Genomic DNA, 24,670 nt, shown 5'->3' on the forward strand with positions numbered 1-24,670 from the left:
CGGTTTTTTTTTTCAAGTCACTGTACCTACCAGTGTCACACTGAGAGCATTTAATTTTTGGGGATAACTATATTAAGTGAGTTAGAATTACAAGTAATGAAACCCGCACACGAGAAACATAAAATCAATTCTGTGGGTGCGCACCATTTTTCAACCTGCGAGTTAAGCGGGGGGCGAGGCTTACGTCCTGCATACACCATCCTGCTTGGGGAGATCGGAGGACTCCCACTTGACTACTTTGATATTTCACAACAGAGTTGTTTGGTTACCAAGATATGAAAATATGTGTTAAGTCCTGAACAAAGTGAATTAATTAGCGTAGCCGTTAAGGCACCACCATAAATTTGTTGGTACTTTCACAAAGAATCCAATTAATTTCAGGCAGTTGCATTTATAGCATGTCCCCTGTTAACTGCTTCCCCAATCAGTCTAATAATACTTATTTATCTAATATCAGATAGATTTCAATACAATAAAAAATAGGAAAGCTCATTGTTTGTTTTGGCAAATAGTGTAAAGGTTGCGGTATGCACCACATCCAGGCCGGAATAATTCCCCTCTCACCACCGAAAATGCTTTCAACATCATTTCAAGAGGAAAAGTCACTCAGCTCCGCTTTCGTCCCCACTTCTATCCAATTCACCCAGCGGCTCAATGTTAGGGAGCGCTTCCATTCCCCGAGCACCGGAGGATTATGGGTACTGCAGTTCTGAGTCACACCGGCGTCACGTTTTTTTTAATCCAGCATGGCAGCGAAACAGAAAAGGTTTGTTAGAGGTTTATTTATTGCGACTCGTAAATTAAACTGTTCATCTTTCGGCACCTGTTGTAATTTAAAGGTTAAATAGTTTTAAATCACTGGGGAGTTTATTAGAACGAATTGAATTCAGTTTGGTTATATTTTAGCCATCCACGCAGTTAGCTTAGGGCGGACATGCTAGCACACTTTATATCTGATGTTATTTACAACAGTTTTAGCACATACATTTGGCTAATTATCAAATAGACATTCAAACTTCCTAACATATTTCTCGTTGCTTTACACTGCATGTCTTATTCACGCACGTGTGAGAGTTTCTGACTCAAGTTTATTAACCTTATATCTGCTCCAGGAAATTAGAAGACCTCAATGTGGACGAATTCCTGGTCTCAGGATTTGATTCTCCAGAGGAAGATGAATCTGAAGAAGAGACTCCAAAACAGAAGAAAAAGAAGAAAGCAGAGCCTCCGATGTGAGTAGTTGTTGTAAACACAAATATTAGTCTGTTTTATTGTATCCATGTGACAGTGCAATATTGTCGTGTAGAAGGAGAAGCAATAATGGTTTTAAAACAGGGGTGTCAAACTCCAGTCCTCAAGGGCAGGCTGTCCTGCAGTTTTTAGATGTGCCACAGGTACAAAACACTGGAATGAAATGACTTAATTACCTCCTTCTTGTGTAGATCAGTTCTCCAGAGTCCTGCTAATGACCTAATTATTCTATTCAGGTGTGGTGCAGCAGAGGCACATCTAAAAGTTGCAGGGCAGTGGCTCTCCAGGACTGGAGTTTGACCCCTGTGTTTTAAAATGATTACAAATGTAGTCTGCAAACGTTTTATAATTACATTTGCAGACTTCATTTACAACCCACTTTACTCTGATATTACTACATAAAATCTAATCCTGGTGTCTTCAGGAGTTCATTAATTAATAAATGGAATAAGAATCTATTCATAGGACAACTGTTACTTATGTGATCCGTAAGAATGTACCAACTAATAGTAAGGCAGGAAGAAAGCCATTTTCAAACGAAACCTGTAGAAGCTACATTAGCAGCTGGCTGCAATCATAGACAACACAGCAAACACGTGGAAGAAGATGCTTTGGTCAGATGTCACCACAATAATGAATTATGACTAAATGTAAAAAGGTCCAAGGGATATCAATACTTTCTTAAGGTGCTGCACATCATTGCTGTGAACAAACCTCTCCAATGTAGATCTGTTTCTGTATCATGTTAGGAGCAGAAATGAAAAGAAGGGTAAAGCCTCCGAGCATAAGGAGCAGCTGTCCCGGTTAAAGAACAAAGACCCGGAGTTCTACAAGTTTCTGGAGGAGAACGACCAATCGCTGCTCAATTTTGATGACACGGACAGCTCCGAAGAGGAGGATGATGGAAATAAGTACCACAAAGTACCATCTAAACTGGAGGTAAGCCGGCCTGTGGTTTGTGCGTATCTGTAAGAAACGTGTGAAATTAAAGATGTTGAGACTTTCATGTTTTCCATGTAGGAAGCTGCCTCTGAGGAGGATGACGATGAAGAAGATACACCTTCGAAGAAGACCAAAAAGGCAGCGGAGTCCATCAAAGTCACAGACAAAATGATTGAAGAGTGGAGAGCTGCTTTGAGGAAAGAGCCCACTCCTCGCCTCTTCAGAGAGGTCACACAGGCCTTTAAGGCTGCCGTTGCCACGACGAAGGGGGAAGGAGGGGTTCAGTGTCGCTACAAGGTGGCTGACAGTTCAGGTAGGTTCTCACCTAGCGAATGCAGCCTGTGCTTGTAACAACAGAGGGATTCTATCTCCACATATTAAATCATGTTGGTTTCTGTTCACAGCATTTCTGTTCTGCATAATTTGTTGTGGCTTCTTATATTATCATATTAGAAAGTTATGAAAAGTAACATTTCAAAAGATGGCTGTTTTGCTAGAGAGTGGTGACGGCTTGCTCCACTGAGTTTCCATGCAGCTCTGAGGGAAAAAGTATCGCTCATGATGACTTTCTTTGTATGATCAAACTCCTGAAAGAAGATGTCCAGAATCCAACAGGAGTGACTTTACATTTGCTTACACTTTGCAAATTCAAGAAAAGAATGGATCAGAGCCAGATCACAGGTTATAACACCATCTTTAGGACTAATACTGATAAACTACGTGTTTGTGCATGCAGGTTTTAATGGATGCAGTTTCCTTTAGCATAACAAACATAGGAATAAGGAACATACAGGGTTGTGATTTGACTTGCAGTTGAACTGTTGTGAGTTCGATTCCAGTTTTCCCCTGTCACATGTTGGCCCCAAATTGCCTACTGATCTGCGGCTCGGCGTCTGAATGTGCACCCAATTAGCAAGTGGAACTGGGTGAATGTGGCTCTCATGCGAAGGACTTTGAGTGGTTAGGTTGCCTAGGAAAGTGTTGTGAAATTAGACAATTTATTTTTCGTTTTGCTGACTTAAAATAATTCTAAGCAGTCCATGCAAATATCTTGACATTTCCTTCTTTCATCCCTGCAGTGTTCAATGCGTTGATCCTGCTCTGTATCAGAGAGCTTCACCTGGCGCTGCAGAAGCTGCTCAACGTGAAGCCCAACAAAGATCAGAAGAAGTATGAAGTTACCCAAACATCTGCAGATCTCACTACTTATTGTTTAGCTTTACAAAGATTGCTCTGATTCCTGGATTGATTCCTGTTTTGTTTTCAGATTGGTGCTTCCTTCATCTAGTCCAAGATGGCAGCGGAATCTGAGTGACATCAAGATGTATCTGGGTGGAGTAGTTCAGGTTTGGTTGATATGGTTGAATGCAGAGTAAAACAGAGAATGCATTTTCTATCATCCTGCTAATTGTTGGTTTTCTTTCCCATTCCTCCGACTGCAGTTGTTATCCTGCCTGACAGAAACCACCGTCATCACTGCTGTCCTGAAGCACGTCAACCAGCTTGTACCGTATTACCTGTGTCTGCCCAAACAGTGTCGGCATCTGTTAAAGGTTGAGCTTTAACTCGGATTCGTTACAGTAAAGAGTGGCTCATGGTCAGTTTCTTAACCAGTTGTGTTTGGTCTACAGCAACTTCTAAAGCAGTGGAGCACAGGGGAGGAAACGAGTCGGGTTCTTTCCTTTCTGGCCCTCAACAAGATCATGCAGACACAAACAGGAGGCGTATCTGAATATAATTTTAAAGGTAAGCAACAGAAGTTGACTCAAGCTTTTGTTATACCAATAAATCCACATTTCCCATCTTGCCAGGATTGAGTTTTAGGTCGTTTTCTGCAGAAACTTCTTCTTTTCATGTTAGTTTTCTTCCTCTTTGCAGCAAATGTACATTTCCTATGTGCAAAACTGCAAGTTCACATCTCCCAATGCGCTTCCCATGATTAACTTCATGCAAAGAACTCTGACAGAGATGTACGCCTTGGACACTCATGCCGCCTATCAGCAGGCCTTCGTCTACATCCGACAGCTGGCCATTCACCTCAGAAACGCCATGACCATGAAGAAGAAGGTTGGTTGGTTCAAGCCCCACTTTCTCAAAGAAATAAAGATTTATTTTAAACATTTGTGAAAGACATCACGTTACTTTTAATTGTTCATGATCATTTTCACCATTTATGTTTTTGTAATTGTTGCGATCTTAGAGATGCAGCTATACCTGTTTGCTTGTTTCTACAAATATTATAAGATACAATACATTTCTAACCGCATTTTGTGAAATATATTATAAAAGACATGGGGGGCTGTTATATTTTCCTACCAGACCAGGTTTTGTTGATAGAATATCGTTTTAAAACATTTAAGTGATATTAAAACAGGTTGTATCTGAAATATTATAAAGTTCAGAATAACATAAATATTATTTATATTCTAATAATATAAATAGAATAATATCAATATTATGCTCTTGTCAATATTATAGATATTGGCAAGGGAGCAAAAAGGAATTGATCAGATCATACAACGAATAAAGCTCAAAACTGTTATTAAATATGTTCCTCTGCGCTTCCCCTACATCATCCAGTCGCCCTGTTTATCTTCTTGTTTTAAGGTAGTAGACTGAATGAACAACCTACATGCCTGCATACAAAATAGTTTTCTTTTAAATAGCTTGTTAGACCTTTTGATCTTCTAAACTTAATTCTCCAGCACTCAGTAATACCTTCCACACTGAAGATTGTCAGTGTAGCCTTTAAGTATTGCATTCATTGATTGGGAAATTATCTGATTTTTAGTTTCTAACAGGCAAGTAAAAAAAAACAACAAACATTTCAGCCTGCCCTTTTTTTTACCACAGCAAATACAGTAAAAAAATCCTTTCTGTGTACAAGTATGGCATTGGTTGTATTTACTTATTTATTTATTTATTTTAGGAGGCCCATCAGGCGGTGTATAACTGGCAGTTTATTCACTGTCTGTATCTGTGGTGTCGGGTCCTCAGCACCTTGTATCCCAGTGACGTTCTCCAACCGCTCATCTACCCTCTTTGCCAAGTCATACTTGGCACCATCAAGTGAGTATTCAGCTTTGAGTATGTGTTGGATAATCCAAAAAGTTATAATCAAAGGAATCACTCGAATCTTGTTTCATTGTAATGTTTACTATACAGTGAAATGTTAACTGCTCTTATGTTACTTTGTTTGAATAATTTTACTTCCAGTATTACTCAGAATAATGTAATTTTCTGAGTAATGGTCAGTTTTTAACCTGTTGTCAGTAGGCTAGCTTCTTAAAATATTTTGCGAAGCTAACCTACAAAATGTTAATTCTTTAATCATACTCTCTCATAATATCAATATTTTATACGTTTACCATTAATATTCTAAAGAGCTTCAGAATACTCTGTGAAGACATTTTATCTTTTAAGACATAAAATTTGTGGAAAAATGGTACATTTTTCAAAACTGAGAGAACTTAGTTATACACACAAAGCACTTTGACACATTCTGAGTTTGTGGTTCTCTACAGGTTTTGCCATATTCAATTTTTGATAAGACAATGTAATACATTGTTTTTACAGAGGACCAGAAAACAAACCATACTTGGTGGTTGGTTAGTAAGGGTTTATTAGAGTTTGTTTTCTTGTAAACATTTCAAAAGATTTAAATTCAGCGTGAATTAAAGCATGCATCACTGGTTATGCAAGTATGGAAATCACTGGATTAAAGTGGTTCCTGTTATGGAAACGATGCCTGATAAAAACACCAAGCGTTGGTATTTTTATTTTTTAAAGCTATATATCCTTTAGTTAAAAAATAAAATGCAAGACAAAAGTAAGTTTTACAAAATTTCAATCTAATACAATTTTACAACTTCCCTCATCTGAAATTTCACTTTTCAACACTAGGTGGCGTTTGCCACCAAGTTATTTCCATTTTTCTTGGTCCATCATTAGAATGCATTGCTTTGGTGGGCAGAGCTTTAGGAGGCATCCTTTCTGCTTATTTTCTGTAGTGGTGTCTGGCAGAAGGCAATAAACATATTTGTGTGGAATCTGTGCATGAATGTTGCACAGCATCAATACCCAGACAAAAGACATAAAAAATCAGAAGTTAGAGGACTTAAAATGATTCAATAAAATACATTGCTTGCATGCATTGCTGGATATAGTTTTTTTTTTTTTTTTAAACACACATTTGGATTGTGCTGTAAACATTTAAATAAACTAACTAGACCAGCTAACATTGTAGTACTTACTTACTTGGATTTGATTTAAAAACCTTGAGATTCACGTTTGTTCTACTTTGTTTTAGTTTTTCTGATGAAGGGTAAATTCATTGACAAATGGTAAATCAAAATTTTAGACTTCCAAAAAGGAGAATAAAGAACAAATCTGATTTAGAATGCAAAATGCTCAGTGGCATTACCTTGTGTTCTTTCGTAAATATTTTAACTTTTAAACTTTTCTGATTTAAGAAAAATATCAGCACTAGCAAAGTAGTAACATCAAAGCTTTGACTTCCCCAGAGGGACTTTTAAGCTTTGAAATTGGATAAAAATGGATATGAGGCAGATTGAAGTTGTTTATTTTATGTTTCAGCTCTCCAAATACAGGGATTACAACCCAAATGTCTAAATTAGTTATTGATTATTTAAGTATTCTGGTGAATCCATCCTGTTACACATTTTTCCAACAGCAGGTGGCGACACTGACCGCTCTTTCTGCTTTCAGACTGGTGCCGACGTCCAGATATTACCCTCTCAGGATGCACTGCTGCAGAGCACTCACCTTGCTTTCTAGCAGCACCAACACTTTTGTGCCTGTTCTGCCTTTTCTTCTCGAGGTAAGCCCCCCAAACCCAGGAATCACCACCCAAACCTCAGAGTGAAAGTCTGCTTCCAGCACTGTGAAATCAGGTTTTCACCATCAGAACCCAGTGTGAGCACCTCAGAGGGTGTAAATGATCTTGAACCAACAATAGTGCGTCGCTTGTTTCTGTCTCAAGTGGAAACAGTGAAAAGGTAAATGTGATGAAATGTTCCGTCGGTGGTTGGCTGTGGAAAAACATCAGTGACATGTGAAGTGCATCTTGGTCTCAACGGCTACAACCGAAGGAGCTCAGGAGGAAACATGTCGAGGAGCAGAGCTGCGCTCGAGGCACCTTTTGTTATCAGACCAATCAGGGGTCACCAACCGACAGCTTTTTCTCTGGGTCAGGTGTTAATCACGTGCTCACATGCGCTGGTTCGCCTTGTGTCTGAAAGTTTGCAAAGTGTTTGCACACATAGCGAGTCTTTGTTGTGGTTTTTCTGGATGGGAGCAGCACGCTGGCGACAACAACAGGCTCGGCCCACCAGGGAGTGGTCACTGCTGGCTCTACGTATGCGTGTTTGTGTGCATCCAGCAGTTTGACCGAAGCGACACAGGCACGGTTGTGGTTCACACTCTGGTCCTAACGCGCTGTGCAGACCACATCCTCTGCCTATGGCCCAATTCCCCCCCTCCAACGCACCCTCAAAGGCCCCTCGCAACCCCCCGCAGCAAGCTGTGTTTATTTGTGACGCACAACACTTCCTGTGTTTCTCTTTTTTTTGTTTTTTGTTGTTTCTTTTTCCTCCCTCACTGTTCCCTTCTTGTTAAAGGCAGGCTGAGGTGTGCTGCTGCAGTTTTAATTAGAGCAGCACAAGCACTCCCCCTTTTCCTCCCGTGCCCCTGTGCCTGTGTGTGTTCTCGTATCTCCGAGGGGGGTGTATGATTTGGAGCTTCCTGCTTCTGTAGCTGTGTGTGTGTGTGTGTGTGTGTGTAGAATCGCACCAGGGTTGGCCCATGCCTTCCCACTTCCCCCTGGCTCCCCCGCAGACCGCCACCACATCCTATGTTTGTACAGACTGCACCGGCCAGGAGCGTTGCACTGCTGCGCACGCAGAGAGTATTAACGACCACACACACACACACACACACACACATACACTCTCTCACTGGGAGTCAGAAATAGCTTGTTTCTCAAAAAACAGAAATTCACTTGCACACTGTGGGCAGATGTGGAAGCTAAAGCTCGTAGACAAATAGCCCACACGTTAGCTTCAATGTACTTTTGCAAACTAAGAAAAAAGCATTGCCTCTACAGCACCGGCGCTTTTGAGTAACCCATGTTGCCTGGTTATTGTTATAGCAGTCCACATACAGCTAATAAAATGCTGTTTGGTGTGTGTCGCACACTCTGATGGATTCAAAAAGTGTATAGATTACATTTTCTGTCTTTTCATTTTATATCAATACAACAATATTTGAAATGCACCAATCAGTCTTTTCCAAGTTGACACTGATTTCTAGTTTTCTCTGAGGTTTGAGCGACAAATAATAAATAACAGTCTTCATGTTTTCTGAAGACTAGAACACATTAAGGAGAAAACCGTGTTGCAGGTTCTTAGACTAACACTGTAGGTTTAAATGAAACAGAAAAGTGAATGAATTACAAGATTATCCCTATTTATGCATCAAGGCATAGGCCAGTAATAGGACCATACAACTTCGGGAGAATTTTAATTGCGATATTATCGCTGAAAGTATATCAATTATAATTAACCCTTTATTTTTTAAGAATAAAATAACTGAAAGCTAGATTAATAATATAGATATGTAAACAATTTAGTGATGTTTGAATTTGCAAGCTAGATTAACTGAAAGCTAGATTAATAATATAGATATGTAAACAATTTAATGATGTTTGAATTTGCATAGTTGCACATAATTGTTTTAAGACAGAGTAATTCCAATGAAATCAACATGCGATCACTGGAGTCTGATTTGAGACTGCAACCCAAACACACAATTCACTCTGCATTCAGACTCTTGTAGTTGTATGAGCACAGAGTGTACTATAAGGTATAAAGTCAAAAATATACTTGAACTTCATTTTAAGCCTCCACAACTTGGGAAATATCCGTACTTTACAATTGCATATCCATTTAGAAAACACGGACTTTCTTAAAGCATGGTTGGTGACTGAACAGGGTTTTATCAGTATTCTGTTTAATACGTTAAAACTACCTATTGGAAAGTTTGTCATGTAGTAATTAAATAATTAACACAGCTTTTGTTTTGTCCCTGCATTACATTATAGTAAAGTAGATTATCAGTATAATGCTGAGATTTAAGACAGTTGTAGACCATTGGATGAAATTTGCGTGAACTTCCTCTGGGTTTCTTGGTTGGATAATGTAATGAGTTATAACATGTCTCTAATCTTCTCATTCATAGTCTGAAACAACTATTTAAAAAATAAAATGAACTTGTGAAGCATAATTGATGTTTGCTCTTGGTGCTTGCATCATTCTTCTCTCTGCAGATGTATTTTATAATCATGCCTCCTGTTTTTAGATCTTCCAGCAAGTTGATTTCAACAAGAAACCGGGTCGAATGAGCAAGAAACCGATCAACTTTGCAGTGATCCTCAAGCTGAACAAGGTCAACCTAATGGAGAAGGCCTACAAGGTAAGAGGAGAGGGTGTTTATTTCTGGTTGCTTCTGAGAAGAAACAGCTGATCAGAGGAGTAGTTCGCACAGCCTGGGGTGTGTTCAGGAGGGGATTGAGGGCAGCGTTGACAGCCCCTCGTCAGGGCTCTAAAACCGTCCCCGGGTTGCCAAGCTGAGCGCGGCAGCAAAGAGGATTGCGGCACGGCTCTCTGAGATTATCCCCCACGCTCTCCGCTCGCAAGGACTGTTTGTACTGCTGTCACCTTAGCTGCCGCCACATAAACTCACAACAAACCGAAATGATCTGCCTAAAACTTTAGAACACATTAGATCATGCAGGCTTGAAGGGTTTTTTATTGTATTTCCATGACAAGACTAATAATAATCATTTATTTGTATTACACATTGTATGCAGGGCCTTCTAAAATCTTTGGGTTTTGAGGAAATAATAATAAACAAAAATGTACAAAATTAGTAAAATAAATAATCTCGTACATTAATGTTTTTGTTAATCTTTTTAGCCTTATGCTATGATAAAGTAATGTTAATTTACAGCATTGGATCAGTTTATAGTTGCTACTTTTGAAAGTGAATGTCCTTGTTTTAATTCAGGTTGTTTCCTGTTCTTCTGTATTCTGTGTATGAGGTTTGTAGAAAAATCTGTGGCTTACCTTTTTAATAGCAAAAACAGAAGTCTCTAACACGCGAAACTAGAAGCCATAACTACTGAAATTACATTCCTAATGAAAAATCCATTCAAAGAAAACTGATTTATGTTAGCTGTTAGCATTTGCTTATTTTGTAGATTTTTGCCCTCAATACCAATCAACAAATGTATTACTATAATGCCTCAATCTATGGCTTCAAACAAATTAAATGTCTGGGCAGCAGTCACATTGGATTTTATGGTTAAAAATCCTAGTATTACTAGCTTAATGTCATGTCATACTAATTCAAATGCATCAGACTTTTATAAGTAGGTCATAATAAGTAGAACATTTACTGTTGTTCTTAAATATTGTAAGCAGATGTGCTGAAGGCAGCTGAGATGACGAAGAAACATTTGTTCAAAAGTTAAAAGTAGTAGAAATGTTAGAGGAGCAAAACATGTCGGAAATCTGTCGGTGTATAATTAAAGCAGATTGAGTGGCAGAGTCTAAAAATGTTGCAGAAAACTGCTGAAGAACTTAAATAATCACACCTATTGAAGATTTCTTTACATAGCATCAAGATGAACAAAGTAATTTAAAAAAAGGGTTTAAGAAATAGAGTACAAGCAATTTAAACATCAGAAGCTAAAGTAACGGCAGACAGACCATCTGAGTAATTGGATAACTTTAAGTTTTTCTACAACTGTTAGCAGCAGCTTATATGCTGCTAATGGTCAGTCTGCTTCATAAACTGTTCACATTTACCAGTTCATGTTCAGTCTGCCTTTACTTTAGCTTCTAACATGAACACAATGGCTATCAATAGCAAATATTATCTATGTTCAAATTGATTATTTTTATCTAAATGCTAACATTAAGATTGGCATTATCTATTTACTACTCTAATAGCAGTTAGCTGTTATTGGCTAAAATACTAACATTCTCTTGAGAGTTAATGTCAGTAAATATACAAATGTTGGATCGTGAACATTCACTATCAATATGCTTTTACTAGCATAGACACTAATGCTAATAATCTATACACCAGTATGCCAATAATGGCATATTATGAACTGCTAAATATTATCTTTTGTGATTTGTTTTGTAAAGGCTTGAAATTAAATAAAAATACTGATTGACTGCCAGCTATGTTCATTTGCATTAGAGAAGCTGCTAGGTAAATTATGAAAAACCCTTGGAAAGCCATTGAGACTTTGAATTTTATGCACAAATATAATATCTTTTCTTCTGTAATTCCAGGACGGGCTGATTGACCAGCTGTATGACTTGATGCTTGAGTACTTTCACACTCAGGCCTACTCTATTGGCTTCCCTGAGCTCGCCCTGCCCACCATTGTTCAGGTAATCAAGATCTGAAACCCATTTATCGATATTTATCTGCACAGCTATACCGTCACTGATCCACAGGGCAACAATTAAACACATTCAGTTTAGCATAGAAGCAGTGATGCAGAACGCAACAGCGGTTTATGTTCTGTATGTAAGATTCACGAAGGCTAAATCTGCTTCCCTCAGGGGAAACAATCACAAACTCTCTGCCTGAATGCGGCTCATCAGTAGACGGGATCATCTCTTCTGCTGGTTCCTTTTTTTTTTTTCCTCCCTCATGCATCTCGTCCATGTCCCTGCAGCTGAAAGCTTTCCTGAAGGAATGCAAAGTGGCCAATTACTCCAAGCCGATGCGGCAGCTGTTGGAGAAGATACAGGAAAACAGCAGCTATATCACAGGACGGAGACAGAAGGCCGCCTTCGGAGTGGCTGATTCTGCTGCCGTGGTGAGTACAGCAGGAGGTGTAGGAGGAAGAGGATTTATTTTCTTAAAATTGTATTTTGTACCGAAGTAGTTAAAGTTTTGCAGAGCTTAAAATTTTAAACTAAGGTAGACAAGCTTCAGGTATACAAGTAAGATAGAAAATACTAAAACATTTTAGTTCAACACGTTTTAGAAAGTTGATATTAAAACTGTCGCATCAATTTTCATATTCATGTAGAAAATAAAAGGTTATCTGAGGTTAAATCGCACTCAGAAGAATGGCTCTCATTCATCCAATGAGACATTTGTTTGATGTCTCAGTCACCCTCTGCTTTTGTTGTGAGGCATTTTAGGAAAGAAATTTGACCAGTTCAGTCCCAATAATTTATAAATATCACATTCAATTGAGCATAATGTGCTTTAGAATATATTTTTGGATGTGTGAAGTCAGCATCATCTATCAAACCAAAAAATCCTGCTCAAGTAGGAAAAATTACATTTGATGAAAATACCAGCAAATCATGTCATTGTTGTTTCCTCTAAAGGTCACAAACAACCGTGGCGTTTAGGATTCTGATTTATTGTCCAAAGTCAATTTTGGCTCCAAACTCTTACAAAAGCCACATATGATAGGAGCACGTAGGATGAACGCAAAATAAAAAAACCCAGCAGAACTGAAACAGAGACACCTGTTAAAGAATAGCCCACATAGTAGCAGAAATAAAAGAAGTTTTTGAAAGGCGTGTTGGAAAAAGAAAAGTAACAGAAACTAAAACTGAGTCCACAGACAGACCATCTGATTGTGATCTTTTAAATTCTTTTAGTGCCCAACAGGCATTGCTAGTTCTGCTTTTGTGTCTATAGTAGTTCTTGTTCTAAAATTAACAAACAGCCTATCACTCGCTAACATGCTAATGTTAAATAATGGTCAACTGCTTCTTCAGATCTAAATAATTTTAACAGATCACATTCAGATGACTAACATTAGCTTCTAATATGCCACTTTACTAGTACGGTATGTTTTTATTTTTTAACTGTCTTCTGACTTTTACGTCTTTCATATTGTGAACTTTTGTGCATAAAATTGTTGTATTTTGTGAAATAAGTCGGAAGGGAGATGCATAAATAGGATCTTTGAGTAGCTGCACTAAAATGTAAACAAATGTGTTTAGTTGTGGTTAACATTAAGTTACTTGTTTTTGGCATATACATAAAACTTAGTTTGTGAACTTTCTTTTCTTTTCAAGTTTGCACTTAATTTTCATAAGACTGTTTTGTTTGTTTGTGATATACATATACATTTAAATATCAATCATTTTAAGGGAAGATTCAACAAAAAGATATTGCTGGGAGCAAACAACTTTTTTCTCCAATCTCTCTTACTAATCAGTTTTAAATAATAATTAAATCAATATTAATCAGAATAAATTTTACCATAACCAGTCAGCCCTGGCAGTAGGTTAGTTTGGTGTCTGTTAATCTGTTTAAAGATTATGCCTCTTAATAATAAAAATTTTGCAACATGTTTTGTTTTCTGTTGCTGTTGAAAATTAACATTTTTTCTAAATCAGGGCAGTCGGTGGCAGATGATCCAATATGATTGTTTCCCTTGTTTGCTTTTTTTTCTGAATCAGAATTTTTCTGGGGGTTTTTTGCGGGTCAAAGGGTATTTTCAGAGCAGCTCGTTTTTTCCTTCTATGACTCTATAGGTGGTGGAGACGTTTCATGATCACAGATATTTCTGCTCTGAGACGTCCTGCCAAGCAGCTCATTGCTCACCAAACTCCACCTGATTGATTGCACACCTCCAATCGAACAGTACACAGACGCTGCCTGGACGCCCTGCATATAGATGTTGCATTGAAATGAGACTGTAAGGTCACATAGGCTGCCCCTTTTATGTCTGAACTGAGCACAGACACACCTCCTTGTTATTGGCAGTGTTTGCTCAGCCAAAGTCTATAATAATAAAGAAATCAATAAGATTGACACAACTTATTTGCCATCTGATTGATTAGCCTGCCTCCATTTTCCAGTTTTCCGCATTGTTTTGATCTAAAATCATCCGTAACGGCCAGCCAGCTTCCAAAACGTGACCCGTTAAATTAGGAGGAAGCAGCTGAGGGTCCCTCCACTGGCTTAGCTAAATACAGTGTATCTGTGAGGCTACACAATGTTTTTATGAGGAATTACTTAATGTTGGAAACGTTGACCTCTGAAATGAATGCTACTTCAAACAGTACTACTTCTTCACTTATAAAGCACTTTAAAACAACAATAGCTGTGACAAAGTGCTGTACAGAGCTGACCTGAGCTGGAGAGTTTTGGTTAAGCAGTTCAGAGGTAAAATGGGTCAAGTTCATGTAAACTTTTAAAAACAAATAAAAGAATCTTAAATGAACTCTTAAATGCACAGCCAGCCAGTGATACAAGTGTTATTTTTCTCAAATTAACTTGTACCTGCTGCTATGGTTCAGGTAATCCCCAGGAACCCCAGGGCATGTACTTCTTTCACTCTTGACCTTCTTCGAGGCTTTTAATTGTTACTTCTTGCTAGAAACCTGTGACTGTTGTAATGTCCTGTTATTGTGTCACTCTTACAGCTGTCTCTGAAGTGTGAGGAACGTCTAAGCCAAAGTGACTGATGTGTAAATGACTGAATGCCGTTGGTTTTGTGCAGACGAAGCCTCAGTTCTTCACGTCTTTTTCCTAAAAAGGTTTCATGTCTTGTAAAACTTGGGTGCATCTGCAGAGTGATGCTAGTCACTTTACAGCTCAAGTTTTTATCCATCTGCATCTGTAATGAATTTTGCAATTTTTGGTTTGATCTATTGATAAAAATCATGCTTTGTAATTTCACCATATTCTGCTGCGGCGTGCCTCAGTAGTTCATCTCTCATCAGCCGCTTGCCACCTCGGTTTAACCATTTGTCACATTTAACGGACTTTGAACTAAGTGCTGGGCTATGACACATGTTACTTTTGAGGTTCTAAACGGCGCACAGACTGACTCACATTAGAGCCTACGTTACTGCATGTTGAAATGTTGCTGCTGATTTAATGGTTTGATCACTGTCCCTCATTATCTCCGTACCACGTTTGTTGTTTTAAGGCTCTGAGCTGTTGACCATATATGATCTGCGTCAGTAGCTCTGTGGTTTTACTTTTATAGCCCTGAGAGGTGTTCATGTTTCAAGCAGACTTCCACACACATACAATTGGCTTTTTTAAAAAAAATATAAAATCACTAACAATCGTAAAAGGCTTTAATTTGCAACAAAATCTGTTAGTAGTAGTAGTTACTGATAAAACTGAAGTCCTCTAAAATGATAGATTTAAATTTGTTTTCTATAACTAGAATATAACAATTGTCTAAACTGGTTTAGTCAGATGGTTAAGTTAGATTTTTCCTCTGGGTGGTGCTGTAGTTTAGGAAGGAGGTGCAGGAGCATCGCGGCTGCTAATGCAGGAAAGTTTGCTTTTTAAACTGAGAAATCATCCTGCGGTTATTTCAAAGCTCTTAAAGGCTTTTAAGGTAGCAGCATGGCTGCATTAATGAGCATCAGTTGGTTTGTTTTCGTTTTATGGCTTTATATTACAAATCAATTCATACATGAATGTTTTTACGTGACTTGGCTTCGAGTTGATGCCACATTGATATTTAGGAGAATTGCAACAAAGAGTGGATGTTCCTAGCTGTGGGGAAGAGAGTGTGTGTGTGCGTGTGTGTGTCCGTGCCAGCGCCTGTCGCCTCGGATCTCAGCTCAGCGGAGGCTGTCGCGATGGCGTGGACTCCCCGGCATCATGGCAGCAGTGGAGGTGTCACTACTGGCGGAGGAGAGGGGACAGCCCCACTGCTGCCGCCGTGGAAAAGGCCACGGCCCCCCTCTGGGCGCCAGGCCCCCTGCTTACTAACATGTCACCCAAACTGAGAGCGAGCCTAATTAATTATGCCCTGCTTCCATCCAGGGTTCTCGCTGGACTTTGTGAAAATAGTTTAGCTTGTGTATCAAAACCCAATGTATGTCAGTGTCGCTCATGTTTAATAGCCATAGATTGTGATAAATGTGTTAAGGCTGAACCAAACTGCAGTCTGCTCGCTCTATTGGGTTTGTCGGTCGGATAATGTGATTGGTTCTAATCAATATCATCCACGCAGACCTTTAAGAGATGGAGAAGATCTCTCCTTTCATCCCTCTGCTGTCGGTCTTCTGTTTCTTCTGGGGTGTGAAGGTGCTTTTAAAACTAAGACCGTGCCTCGCAAATGTATTCACACCACTTACCACCATTAACACAAAGTACTATGTAATTGTTGAGGGGAAAGGGAATGAAAAATGTTTTTCCAGGTTTTATACAAATATAAACAACTGGATGCATTTTAATTTTTACTCTATTTTACTCCCATATGGGTTGGGATTTACCATATCTTTGTCATTTATTGTGATAAGTTTCTTGTCACAATAAAGTCCAATTAATTATTTTTAATATCCCCCAAATTGTTCTGCGCTGTCTGAATTATTTTTACTCTGTTCTCCACTGTTTAGTGAGAGTATCAATAAATTTTAAAATATGATTAAATGCAGTTACTATGTAGTGTAGTAATAAAAATCACTCTTATATGACTGGTGTCTAAAATAAGCATATTACAAGTTGGTATGCTTTTTAGTAGCAGTATTTGTGGGGCTATGATTACTGTCATGCAGTCACAGCCATGCAGTTACCTAAAAAAAATAAGTAAGTTCTTATCACTTTTACTACTGTCTCAATAGCACCACAAAATGCTGCGATAAAAGTCCATATCGCTCACCTTTACTCTCATGCACCTAAATAAGATGCTGTGTCCAACTGCCTTTAAAAGTCTCATTAGTACGTAGGATTGATTTAGAAAGGAGCGAGATGACAGTGCCGTGAAATGACTTGTTTTGTTTGCAGTTTTGCACAAACCATGAACTAAGAACCAACTCGTGTTTTGAAAATAGATATGTCTAAAATTAGCTACTTGGCTATAATCTGATGTATTTACATGATTATGTTCATTAATATGTTTTGTCCCATTATCAAAAAAATGACTGAACTGCATAACAAATGCAGATTTTAAGATTTTCAATTTGTTTTGTTTTGTTTTGTTTTTTTTAAATAAAATCATATGTTTTCATAATAAAAATGACATTACTAGTACCAGTAATATTTTTTAGATCTGCTGTTATTGTCCTCAGGTTTAAAATTGTGCTTTTTAAAAATATAATATACCCAATCAGCAATCCATGAAAAAGTTCTTGTTAAATATTTTAAAACCTGAAGACAGAAATAATAAAACAGTAGTTATTGAAAATAACAAATGTCTTCACAGTAAGTATCCATGAAAAATTCTAAGATTTTTTTGTGTTTTTCATGTGTCCATTTGCTGCTCTAAATAAGATTTATTCAACCGGACTGAGGGGAAAAATGTCTTTTGGGATGTTAAAGACTTCAGAACCATAATCTAGACTTCTAGATTCTAGAAGAACATGCAGATGAAACTAGAAATAAGCTACTCTGGCCTCCATGTAAAATATCAGATGTGGCGGAAAAAGAACAATTCTTATTTTGACAGCGTGATATGGGCAGGATATTAGAGCAACTCTTGATAGAAAAAAAAGAATAAATTAGCTGTAACTTAAGAGAAAAGTAGTTCTACAGAGAATCAAACTCAAACGGGAATGAATTAAAAAAAAAATGCAAAAAAGTTCAAGGCGATGTATTTTAAGAGGATTTCAGGGCTTTAGTGAACCTGCTGACAGCTTTAGAAAGTTTCTGCGAGGCTCTGCGTAGTTTTCCTCTGTTGGTGCCCGTCCACGCCTCAATATGTCCGCCATGTGTGTGCTCTGTGTCAGGCGGCCTGGGAGAAGCAGACCCAGCAGGAGGGGACTCCCCTCTCCAGGTACTACAGCCAGTGGAAGAAGCTGAGGGAGAAGGAGATCCAGCTGGAGATCTCTGGCAAAGAGAGGGTAATTATCCCGTTAAAAGCCCCACCCACATCAGCCTCAGTCATCATGAATGGCTTCTGGCTCGTCTCTGCTATCAGCCTCACTGTTACCCACAACAATTGCTCTTGTGCATTAATCATAAACCAGTCACGCTGAATGGCGGAGCCTCTTTACTGGAAGCAATATCCTTGTTAACACCATCGTCTTTTATGTGTTGTCTTGTAAAGATGGAGGATCTGGACCTGCCGGAGATCAAACGCAGGAAGATCCAAGAGAGGAAGGCGGAGGACAAGGAGGAATTCAAGGGTCTGTTCCAGTCCGACAGCGACTCAGACGACAGCGACACAGGACTCAAAATCAAAAGTAAGGAAAGTCCCACTTTGAAAACTCGATGCAGAACAAGCCTCACCACTTCTTGCTCTGACGGGGGGAGTACCAATCTCAGCCTCTAGGGGGCAGTGTTTTGTCACACCAGGCTGGAAAGCAAAGTTAAAAGGTTGATGAGGCTGCCTCTGATTGCTCTGCCTTGAGATTTTGTTCCATGGTCCAGATCACGTGTGTCGCCGTTTACTAAGCACGTCCTCCCAGGCTGTTCCTGTGGAAATTAAAACCTCTGCTTTATCAGACGCTTTGGTCCGCTGCCCCTCCACCAGGAGGCGGCTCATCCTTTTAACTCCCCGTACGATCTGAGCGCACGGGGTCGTCGGCGGGTCACATGCAGCTGGAGCCTCTCTCCCACAGCCTAGCATAGCGCTCGGACGTGCTCCAACCAGAAAAATCCCTCTGGAGGAAAGGAGGAGGTTGTGGCAGGGTTTAATTTTCCTTTTTTTTTTTTCTCTCTCCTTTTTTTTTTTTTTGAAATGCATCTGGACTTCATTGTAGGGAGAGCCCCCACAAACGGATGGGCCGCTGCTGGCGAGCTCACGCACACGCATGAGCTGAAATTCCCCCCTAACAGGAAGTACAGGCTTGCATCCCAGCAGGGAGGGGGTTCTAATTCAAAGCAGCCTGCTGGAACAGCCAGAGGTGGCGGCTCCCTCTGAACGCACGGCCGCCACTCCGCCGTCCAGGCCGGGTCTGGCGAGAAGCGGTGGGGGGAGGGAGAGGAAGCGAGCACTGATGATTCAGTGGCGGTTATAAGTCATCCAGGTCATCTGGGGGCAAAGCTCTGAGGCAGCGCTGCGGAAATCTGCGTGCGGCGTGTGAGCCTCAAAGAGTGAGCGCACGTTTGTTGTCTCTAATTCAGACGGGAGCAGAGCACTACCTGATGCTTCAGTAGTCGTTGTTTATCTCTCTGCGTGTGTGTGTGTGTGTGTGTGTGGAGCTCCACGCAGAGGAAGCAGCGCTGCTTCTCTCTCCATCACGCCGTCAGCCTCTCATCACGTCTCCAACTTCAAAGCCAGTGGACCCCGCTCTGTCCCTTTGGCAAGACAACACACACGCGTGCACCCCCACACACCTACACACACAATCTCCTCTGAGGACAAGTTCAGAAGAACTCCAAACTTCACACACACACACACTGCCGTCCTGATTGTAGCTCTGGAACCTGTCTGCTATCTTCATTTGCTATATTTAGGCCGTGAGCAGGAGATGTCTGAAATTGCCGGTAGTAAACTGTCATGGGTGTTTGTGCAGCAGCGGCAGCGGCGCCTGTAATCGACTCTCAGCTCCATCTCAGGAGGAAATAGACACTTCCAGCTGCCTCTGATACCTGGCCCACATATCCGCGTCTCCAAAGTCCTCAGACGTCAGCGATGCGGCGGTGCAAGCTTTAGGAGCATCTGAGGGAAGAAACGCGAGACAAAAATCAGCGCACTTTGATGTTTTCTTTTTCTGCCTCTTATTTTCTCGCAGGTAAGAAGAGCAACCAAGAATCAGACGAAGATGAGGACCTGTCAGACGGGAGCGACGAGGAAGGGTCAGAGGAGGAAGACTCAGGTCAGTTATAGTATCGGTGTCGAAAAAAATAAAGGTTTTATTTTGGTTATTTGATGGTAATTTCAGTAATTTGATTAAACTTTCAAGTATAAATGTGTAAAATAAAGGATTTTTGTTCATTTTAGGCAAATATGCACAGTTACTGGTCGTCCGATTGACTGTACCATTTCCTACTACTCCCCATTTAATCCATCAAGATGACACTTGATCCAGAACTGAGACTTTTCTCTGCTGATTTGGCCAATTTTGCATCAATATTTTACTGAAAAACTCCATGATGACTCTACCAGATCTTTATTTAGGTTGGTAATTTAAAAACCTCAATGGTGCCACTGGGATCTCTAAAGGTAATTCCCGGGCATTTGGAGAAGAAACGGGCCCACAGCATCACTGATCCTCCACCATGCCTTACAGTGAACCTGAGGGACTTTACCCAAACCCCACATGGAGTGCTTTTTGTTTTCTAATTCTCAGTACACTTGAACAAACTACACATATTCACATTTGTGACAGTAGAACAGAAACGGTTCTGACATTATCTTCACCTACAAAACAAGATTTCTTAGCAAGTTAATCTTTTCCCAATTTAACTAACGTATGGAAATTAAATTAAAGGCCACTCTCTAGGTTTGAGATTACGCTGCAATGAAACATGAGTTTAATTTTAAATTCTTCTTCAAAAGGAGGGTTTGATCTTTAGAAATGAACTAAATACCAATGAAAATAAATTTACTTAAGTACACATAAATACTAATGTAATAATTAGGGATGCTCCGACCAAGTTTTCTGCTGCCGATACCGATCACCAATGAGGCCGATCTCTGCCGATCGCCTGGATTGACTGTTAATTTTTTGCTTTAGGTATAAATGGTGCTATGTGATCTGACAAAATTTTAAAAAATATCTGACAATAAATTCACCTAATTTAGGCATAAAACATGCAAAATACTTGCAGGCACAATACAGCAGCTATTCAGTCAATAGGACTGAAAAACCTGCAATCAGTTACATAATATTTAATAGTAAGGCTCTCAGTACCATAAATTATACATGACTCAAATAAATCTACCTATATCAAATAAGGTCAAGTAAAAAAGGAAACATTCATTCGAAGTCAAACGCAGTCTGCATCAAAATAAACAATCCCTCCTGAGAGCCTGGCTAGCTGATTAGTGCTGGTTCTGATTGGTTGTTTCTGACCAAGCGGAGTAATTCTGCAGAACACAGGAGGAGGCAGAGGAGACCTATTATTTTTTCAGAGATTATCTGTCTTGTGTTAGGACAACAAAAGTTTTAATATATATTTAAAATCTTTCCTTTTTTTAAGTTACGTGCTGCAGCTTTAAGCAGAGGTTCGGTGTGAGAGGTCACTGCAGGTGGAGCAGAAACGGCGCCACGTCTGTGAAATATTACTGCCAGCGGTAGCGGTAGTTCAACAACGAGAGCAGAACCGGCATCTTACACCGCCAGCTCAAAGACTTAAATTATTTTTTCAGGTTGTTTGTTTAGCTTTCCGGACATGATTCTAATTCGGCTGAGTGTTGGTAGTTGTGCGCTGCTTCACTGGCCGCTCTGGTCCGGAAGTCCTTTTTTGCTGCGTTGAGCCTCGATGTAGACAAACTCCGTCAAATGCTTGTTTTTTAAATGTCACATTAGATACGTTGCGTTGACGCATTTTGACGTGCTTCACCCCCGAGGTAAATTTCCACTGCAACACGCAAACTACCCCGTTCGCTCTCAGAGCGTTATAGTTCCACACCACATTGCTTAGGACTTACTGTGGCGCAGTGTGAAGGAAAGAGGAGATGAGCTGCACACGCAGGCTGTGAATGAGATGCAGGTGATCGGCAACAAGAGACCGTGACCGGCAATCACCGATCATACACTTTTTCATGGAAATCGGCCGATCATGATCGGTGGCCAATCGATCGGCACACCTCTAGTAATAATTCAGCAAAAATGCGAGATTTTTAGTCTTTTAATTCATTTTTGGAACCTGTATCTTAAATCCTGATTAAGATACAGGCCTTGTGAGACAGGCCTTACAGTTTACAGGAAAATCTGTCTTTTAAATGTATCAAATACAGAAATTATATCAAATGAGAAACAAATCTGAGCTTCATTTTCAGTATTAAAACTGAATAAGATTTTAAGAAAAAAGTCAAGTAGGATAAATCTATTTCACTGCTTTATATTGCTATTAAAGCTATTTAAAACGTTTCTAACATTTAAACTTTACAGGGTAAAGAGCTGCTGTGAACCTCATTTACACTCTAACCAATTAGAGCTGGAGTTCTAGGAAAATGCTAACTTGCTAAAATAATAGATTAAAGGGAATGAACGTGTGGATAATTGGTGTGTCAATACTAGCAGGCGTTAGCAAAGCATTTCTGAGGCACTGCAGCCATAGCTTTGATATACATCAGTGGGAGAAAGTCTCAGGAATGAAATGACACAGCACTGTCTGACAGTTTCATTTACTGCTGTTACAAGCATAATAGTTTTTGTGAGCTATTTGCCAGTTTTCATTTGTTGTCCAACAACATCTAAAGATGCAATTAAAAAAAAAAAAAAATTTCGCAAAATGTCTCCTGAATATCTGATTAGCTGCCGCCAAAATGCCAGTCAGATGAAGTAAGTAAGGGTCAGCTGCTGTTTTTCAGCATTGATATGGAGGGTGTGAATGTTTTTGAAACATGCTTTTATTTTGAAGTAAGACAGGAAGTTGTATCATTAACCGATTAGGGATGACAGTCGACTAATAAAGACGCTCATCACAGCTTTTCTGCAGCTAGGATCACCTTAGATTGTGACAAATCTGTGCTGGATTATTCTAATCTGATCAGTTTGTGATCCCTGAATCCTTTCAATTAGAAAAACTAAGAATCTTAGTTTGTTAAAAAAAAAAAAAAAAAAAAAACATTACTAAAATGTTGTTGTATTCTCATGGATATTGTTGCATTTAATCAAAAATAATTCTATGTGTAATTTAAGATTTTATTAATGTCATTATGCATTAAACATAAGTGTGAAGGACAGATTTATTCAGTTTTCATCTGTCATACTTGCATGTTTTCTGATCAGCAACTTTCAATATTAGACAAAGTTGAGAAAACACTAATTGTGGTTTCCAAATGAGGATGATGTTTGAGCGGAACAACGCGGTTCAAATCAACCTGAACATATGCGGAAATATAAATCTTTCCATTGTTAAATATAGTTGCTAATCACCATTTTTGGACAGTGAGTTTTAAATTTCACTCACAACAGCCTGAAGATAATGACTGCTAAATCTATAGAAACAACTTAAAACAAACCTGTCTGACATCATGAAGCAGACTGGAGCTCATCAAAAAGTGACGCCTCATACTCTGATGTATAGAAAATTCAAAAAATGTTGCAAACAAAGTAACTGTTTGAAGGGCTTGGAAGGTTGTTTTTAAGGTTTTGGAACTCCAGGAAACCACAGTGAAAGCCACTAGCCACAAATAATGAAACAATGAGCCTCTGATGAGTGTTGCTCTACCAAAATTACTCCAAGAGTCCCTTAGTTTCTCATTGGGGAGGTTACAAAAGAACCAAGAACATCAAAACTCTGCTAACACAATGTGGTTAATAGAGGAGCCTGAAGGCTGGTTGGTTAGTTTATTTCCTGAGTAATCCTTACTGAGGTTATCTCCATCTGATCTTCAAATTAATTTCATCTAGTGGGTCAAAAACAGACGAAAATGTGCAAAATTATTGTCAGAGTAGTGAAGAACATGAATTTGGGAAAAGAGAAAACATCAAAAAAGTCTTCATTTTTGTTAGTCAGATTAATGAAATCAAAATACAGAATAATAAAAAGAAATAACAGTATTAACTTGCATAGATTAAGTCAGAGATGAGAAATGATGATCGGGCCACCCTTACATTAAAATAATAAAATACAGTTTATAAAGGGACTTAAGATGACTCTTAATGCAATACTGAACAATACAAACTCACACCATGTAGCTCCTACCTTCTGTTATTGATGGTTTTGTGTATCAGGGTTGAGATTTTAAAGGACATGTCTTAATTTATATTCCAGCCGATGATGATGAGGATGAAGAAGCCTCCACGGCTCCCCAGCCGCTCTCCTCTGCTGCTCTGATAAAACTGGCAGAGGGAGAGGAAGACGTGGTCGAAGACCTGCAGCTGTCTGACGAAGACTGAGCCTCCGAGTTCGTTACGTTGAGGTTCACTGTGTGTTTTTGGACTTTCCACTTCAGAATTTTGTATCGCTTCATGTGTACAGAACAAATAAGATCATAATGTAAGTTTATTGACCCAGAAAATGTTCAGGAACCCCCAGATTGTGGCGCCTTGTGTCCTTTTTTTCATTCTTATTATTAAAAGTTTGAATCGGTTGTGGTGTGTGATGGATGGAAGTAAATCCTCTGCACATGTGCTCACCTGCAGTTCCCCTCAGGCTTTGAAAGAGGGAGCTATTTTGTGGCAGCTTTGAGCCGGGCCAAAGGAAGGGCGTGGAGAGGCGGGCGTCGGGCCCCGCGGCGGCGCTGCTTTGCCAGGACGGCAGGGCGCCGTCTGATGCGGTGCCAAGACTCTGCCCAGGTGGTGAAGCTGCAACACAGGCTGTTCTGTTTGTGTGCCAACTCCTGCCTCTCCCACCCCAACCCCCCACCGGTCCA

The 24,670-nt window shown here is 39.5% G+C and overlaps 1 protein-coding gene across 1 annotated transcript; it reads left to right on the forward strand.

Moving 5' to 3' along the window:
- Positions 1-629: 629 nt before the first annotated feature.
- On the forward strand, positions 630-24,388 carry noc2l (NOC2-like nucleolar associated transcriptional repressor). The gene is given in 19 exon segments (XM_032572623.1): positions 630-766; positions 1,113-1,232; positions 2,001-2,190; positions 2,272-2,506; positions 3,273-3,363; positions 3,461-3,539; positions 3,636-3,746; positions 3,825-3,896; positions 3,898-3,939; positions 4,072-4,260; positions 5,123-5,262; positions 6,922-7,033; positions 9,571-9,684; positions 11,577-11,678; positions 11,969-12,112; positions 17,964-18,077; positions 18,284-18,419; positions 19,914-19,997; positions 24,070-24,388. Coding segments are annotated over 19 exon segments (2,220 nt in total). The 5' UTR covers positions 630-746; the 3' UTR covers positions 24,195-24,388.
- The last annotated feature ends 282 nt before the right edge of the window (positions 24,389-24,670 follow it).

Source organism: Xiphophorus hellerii, chromosome 1 (assembly GCF_003331165.1).
Source record: "Xiphophorus hellerii strain 12219 chromosome 1, Xiphophorus_hellerii-4.1, whole genome shotgun sequence".
NCBI classification, from domain to species: domain Eukaryota; kingdom Metazoa; phylum Chordata; class Actinopteri; order Cyprinodontiformes; family Poeciliidae; genus Xiphophorus; species Xiphophorus hellerii.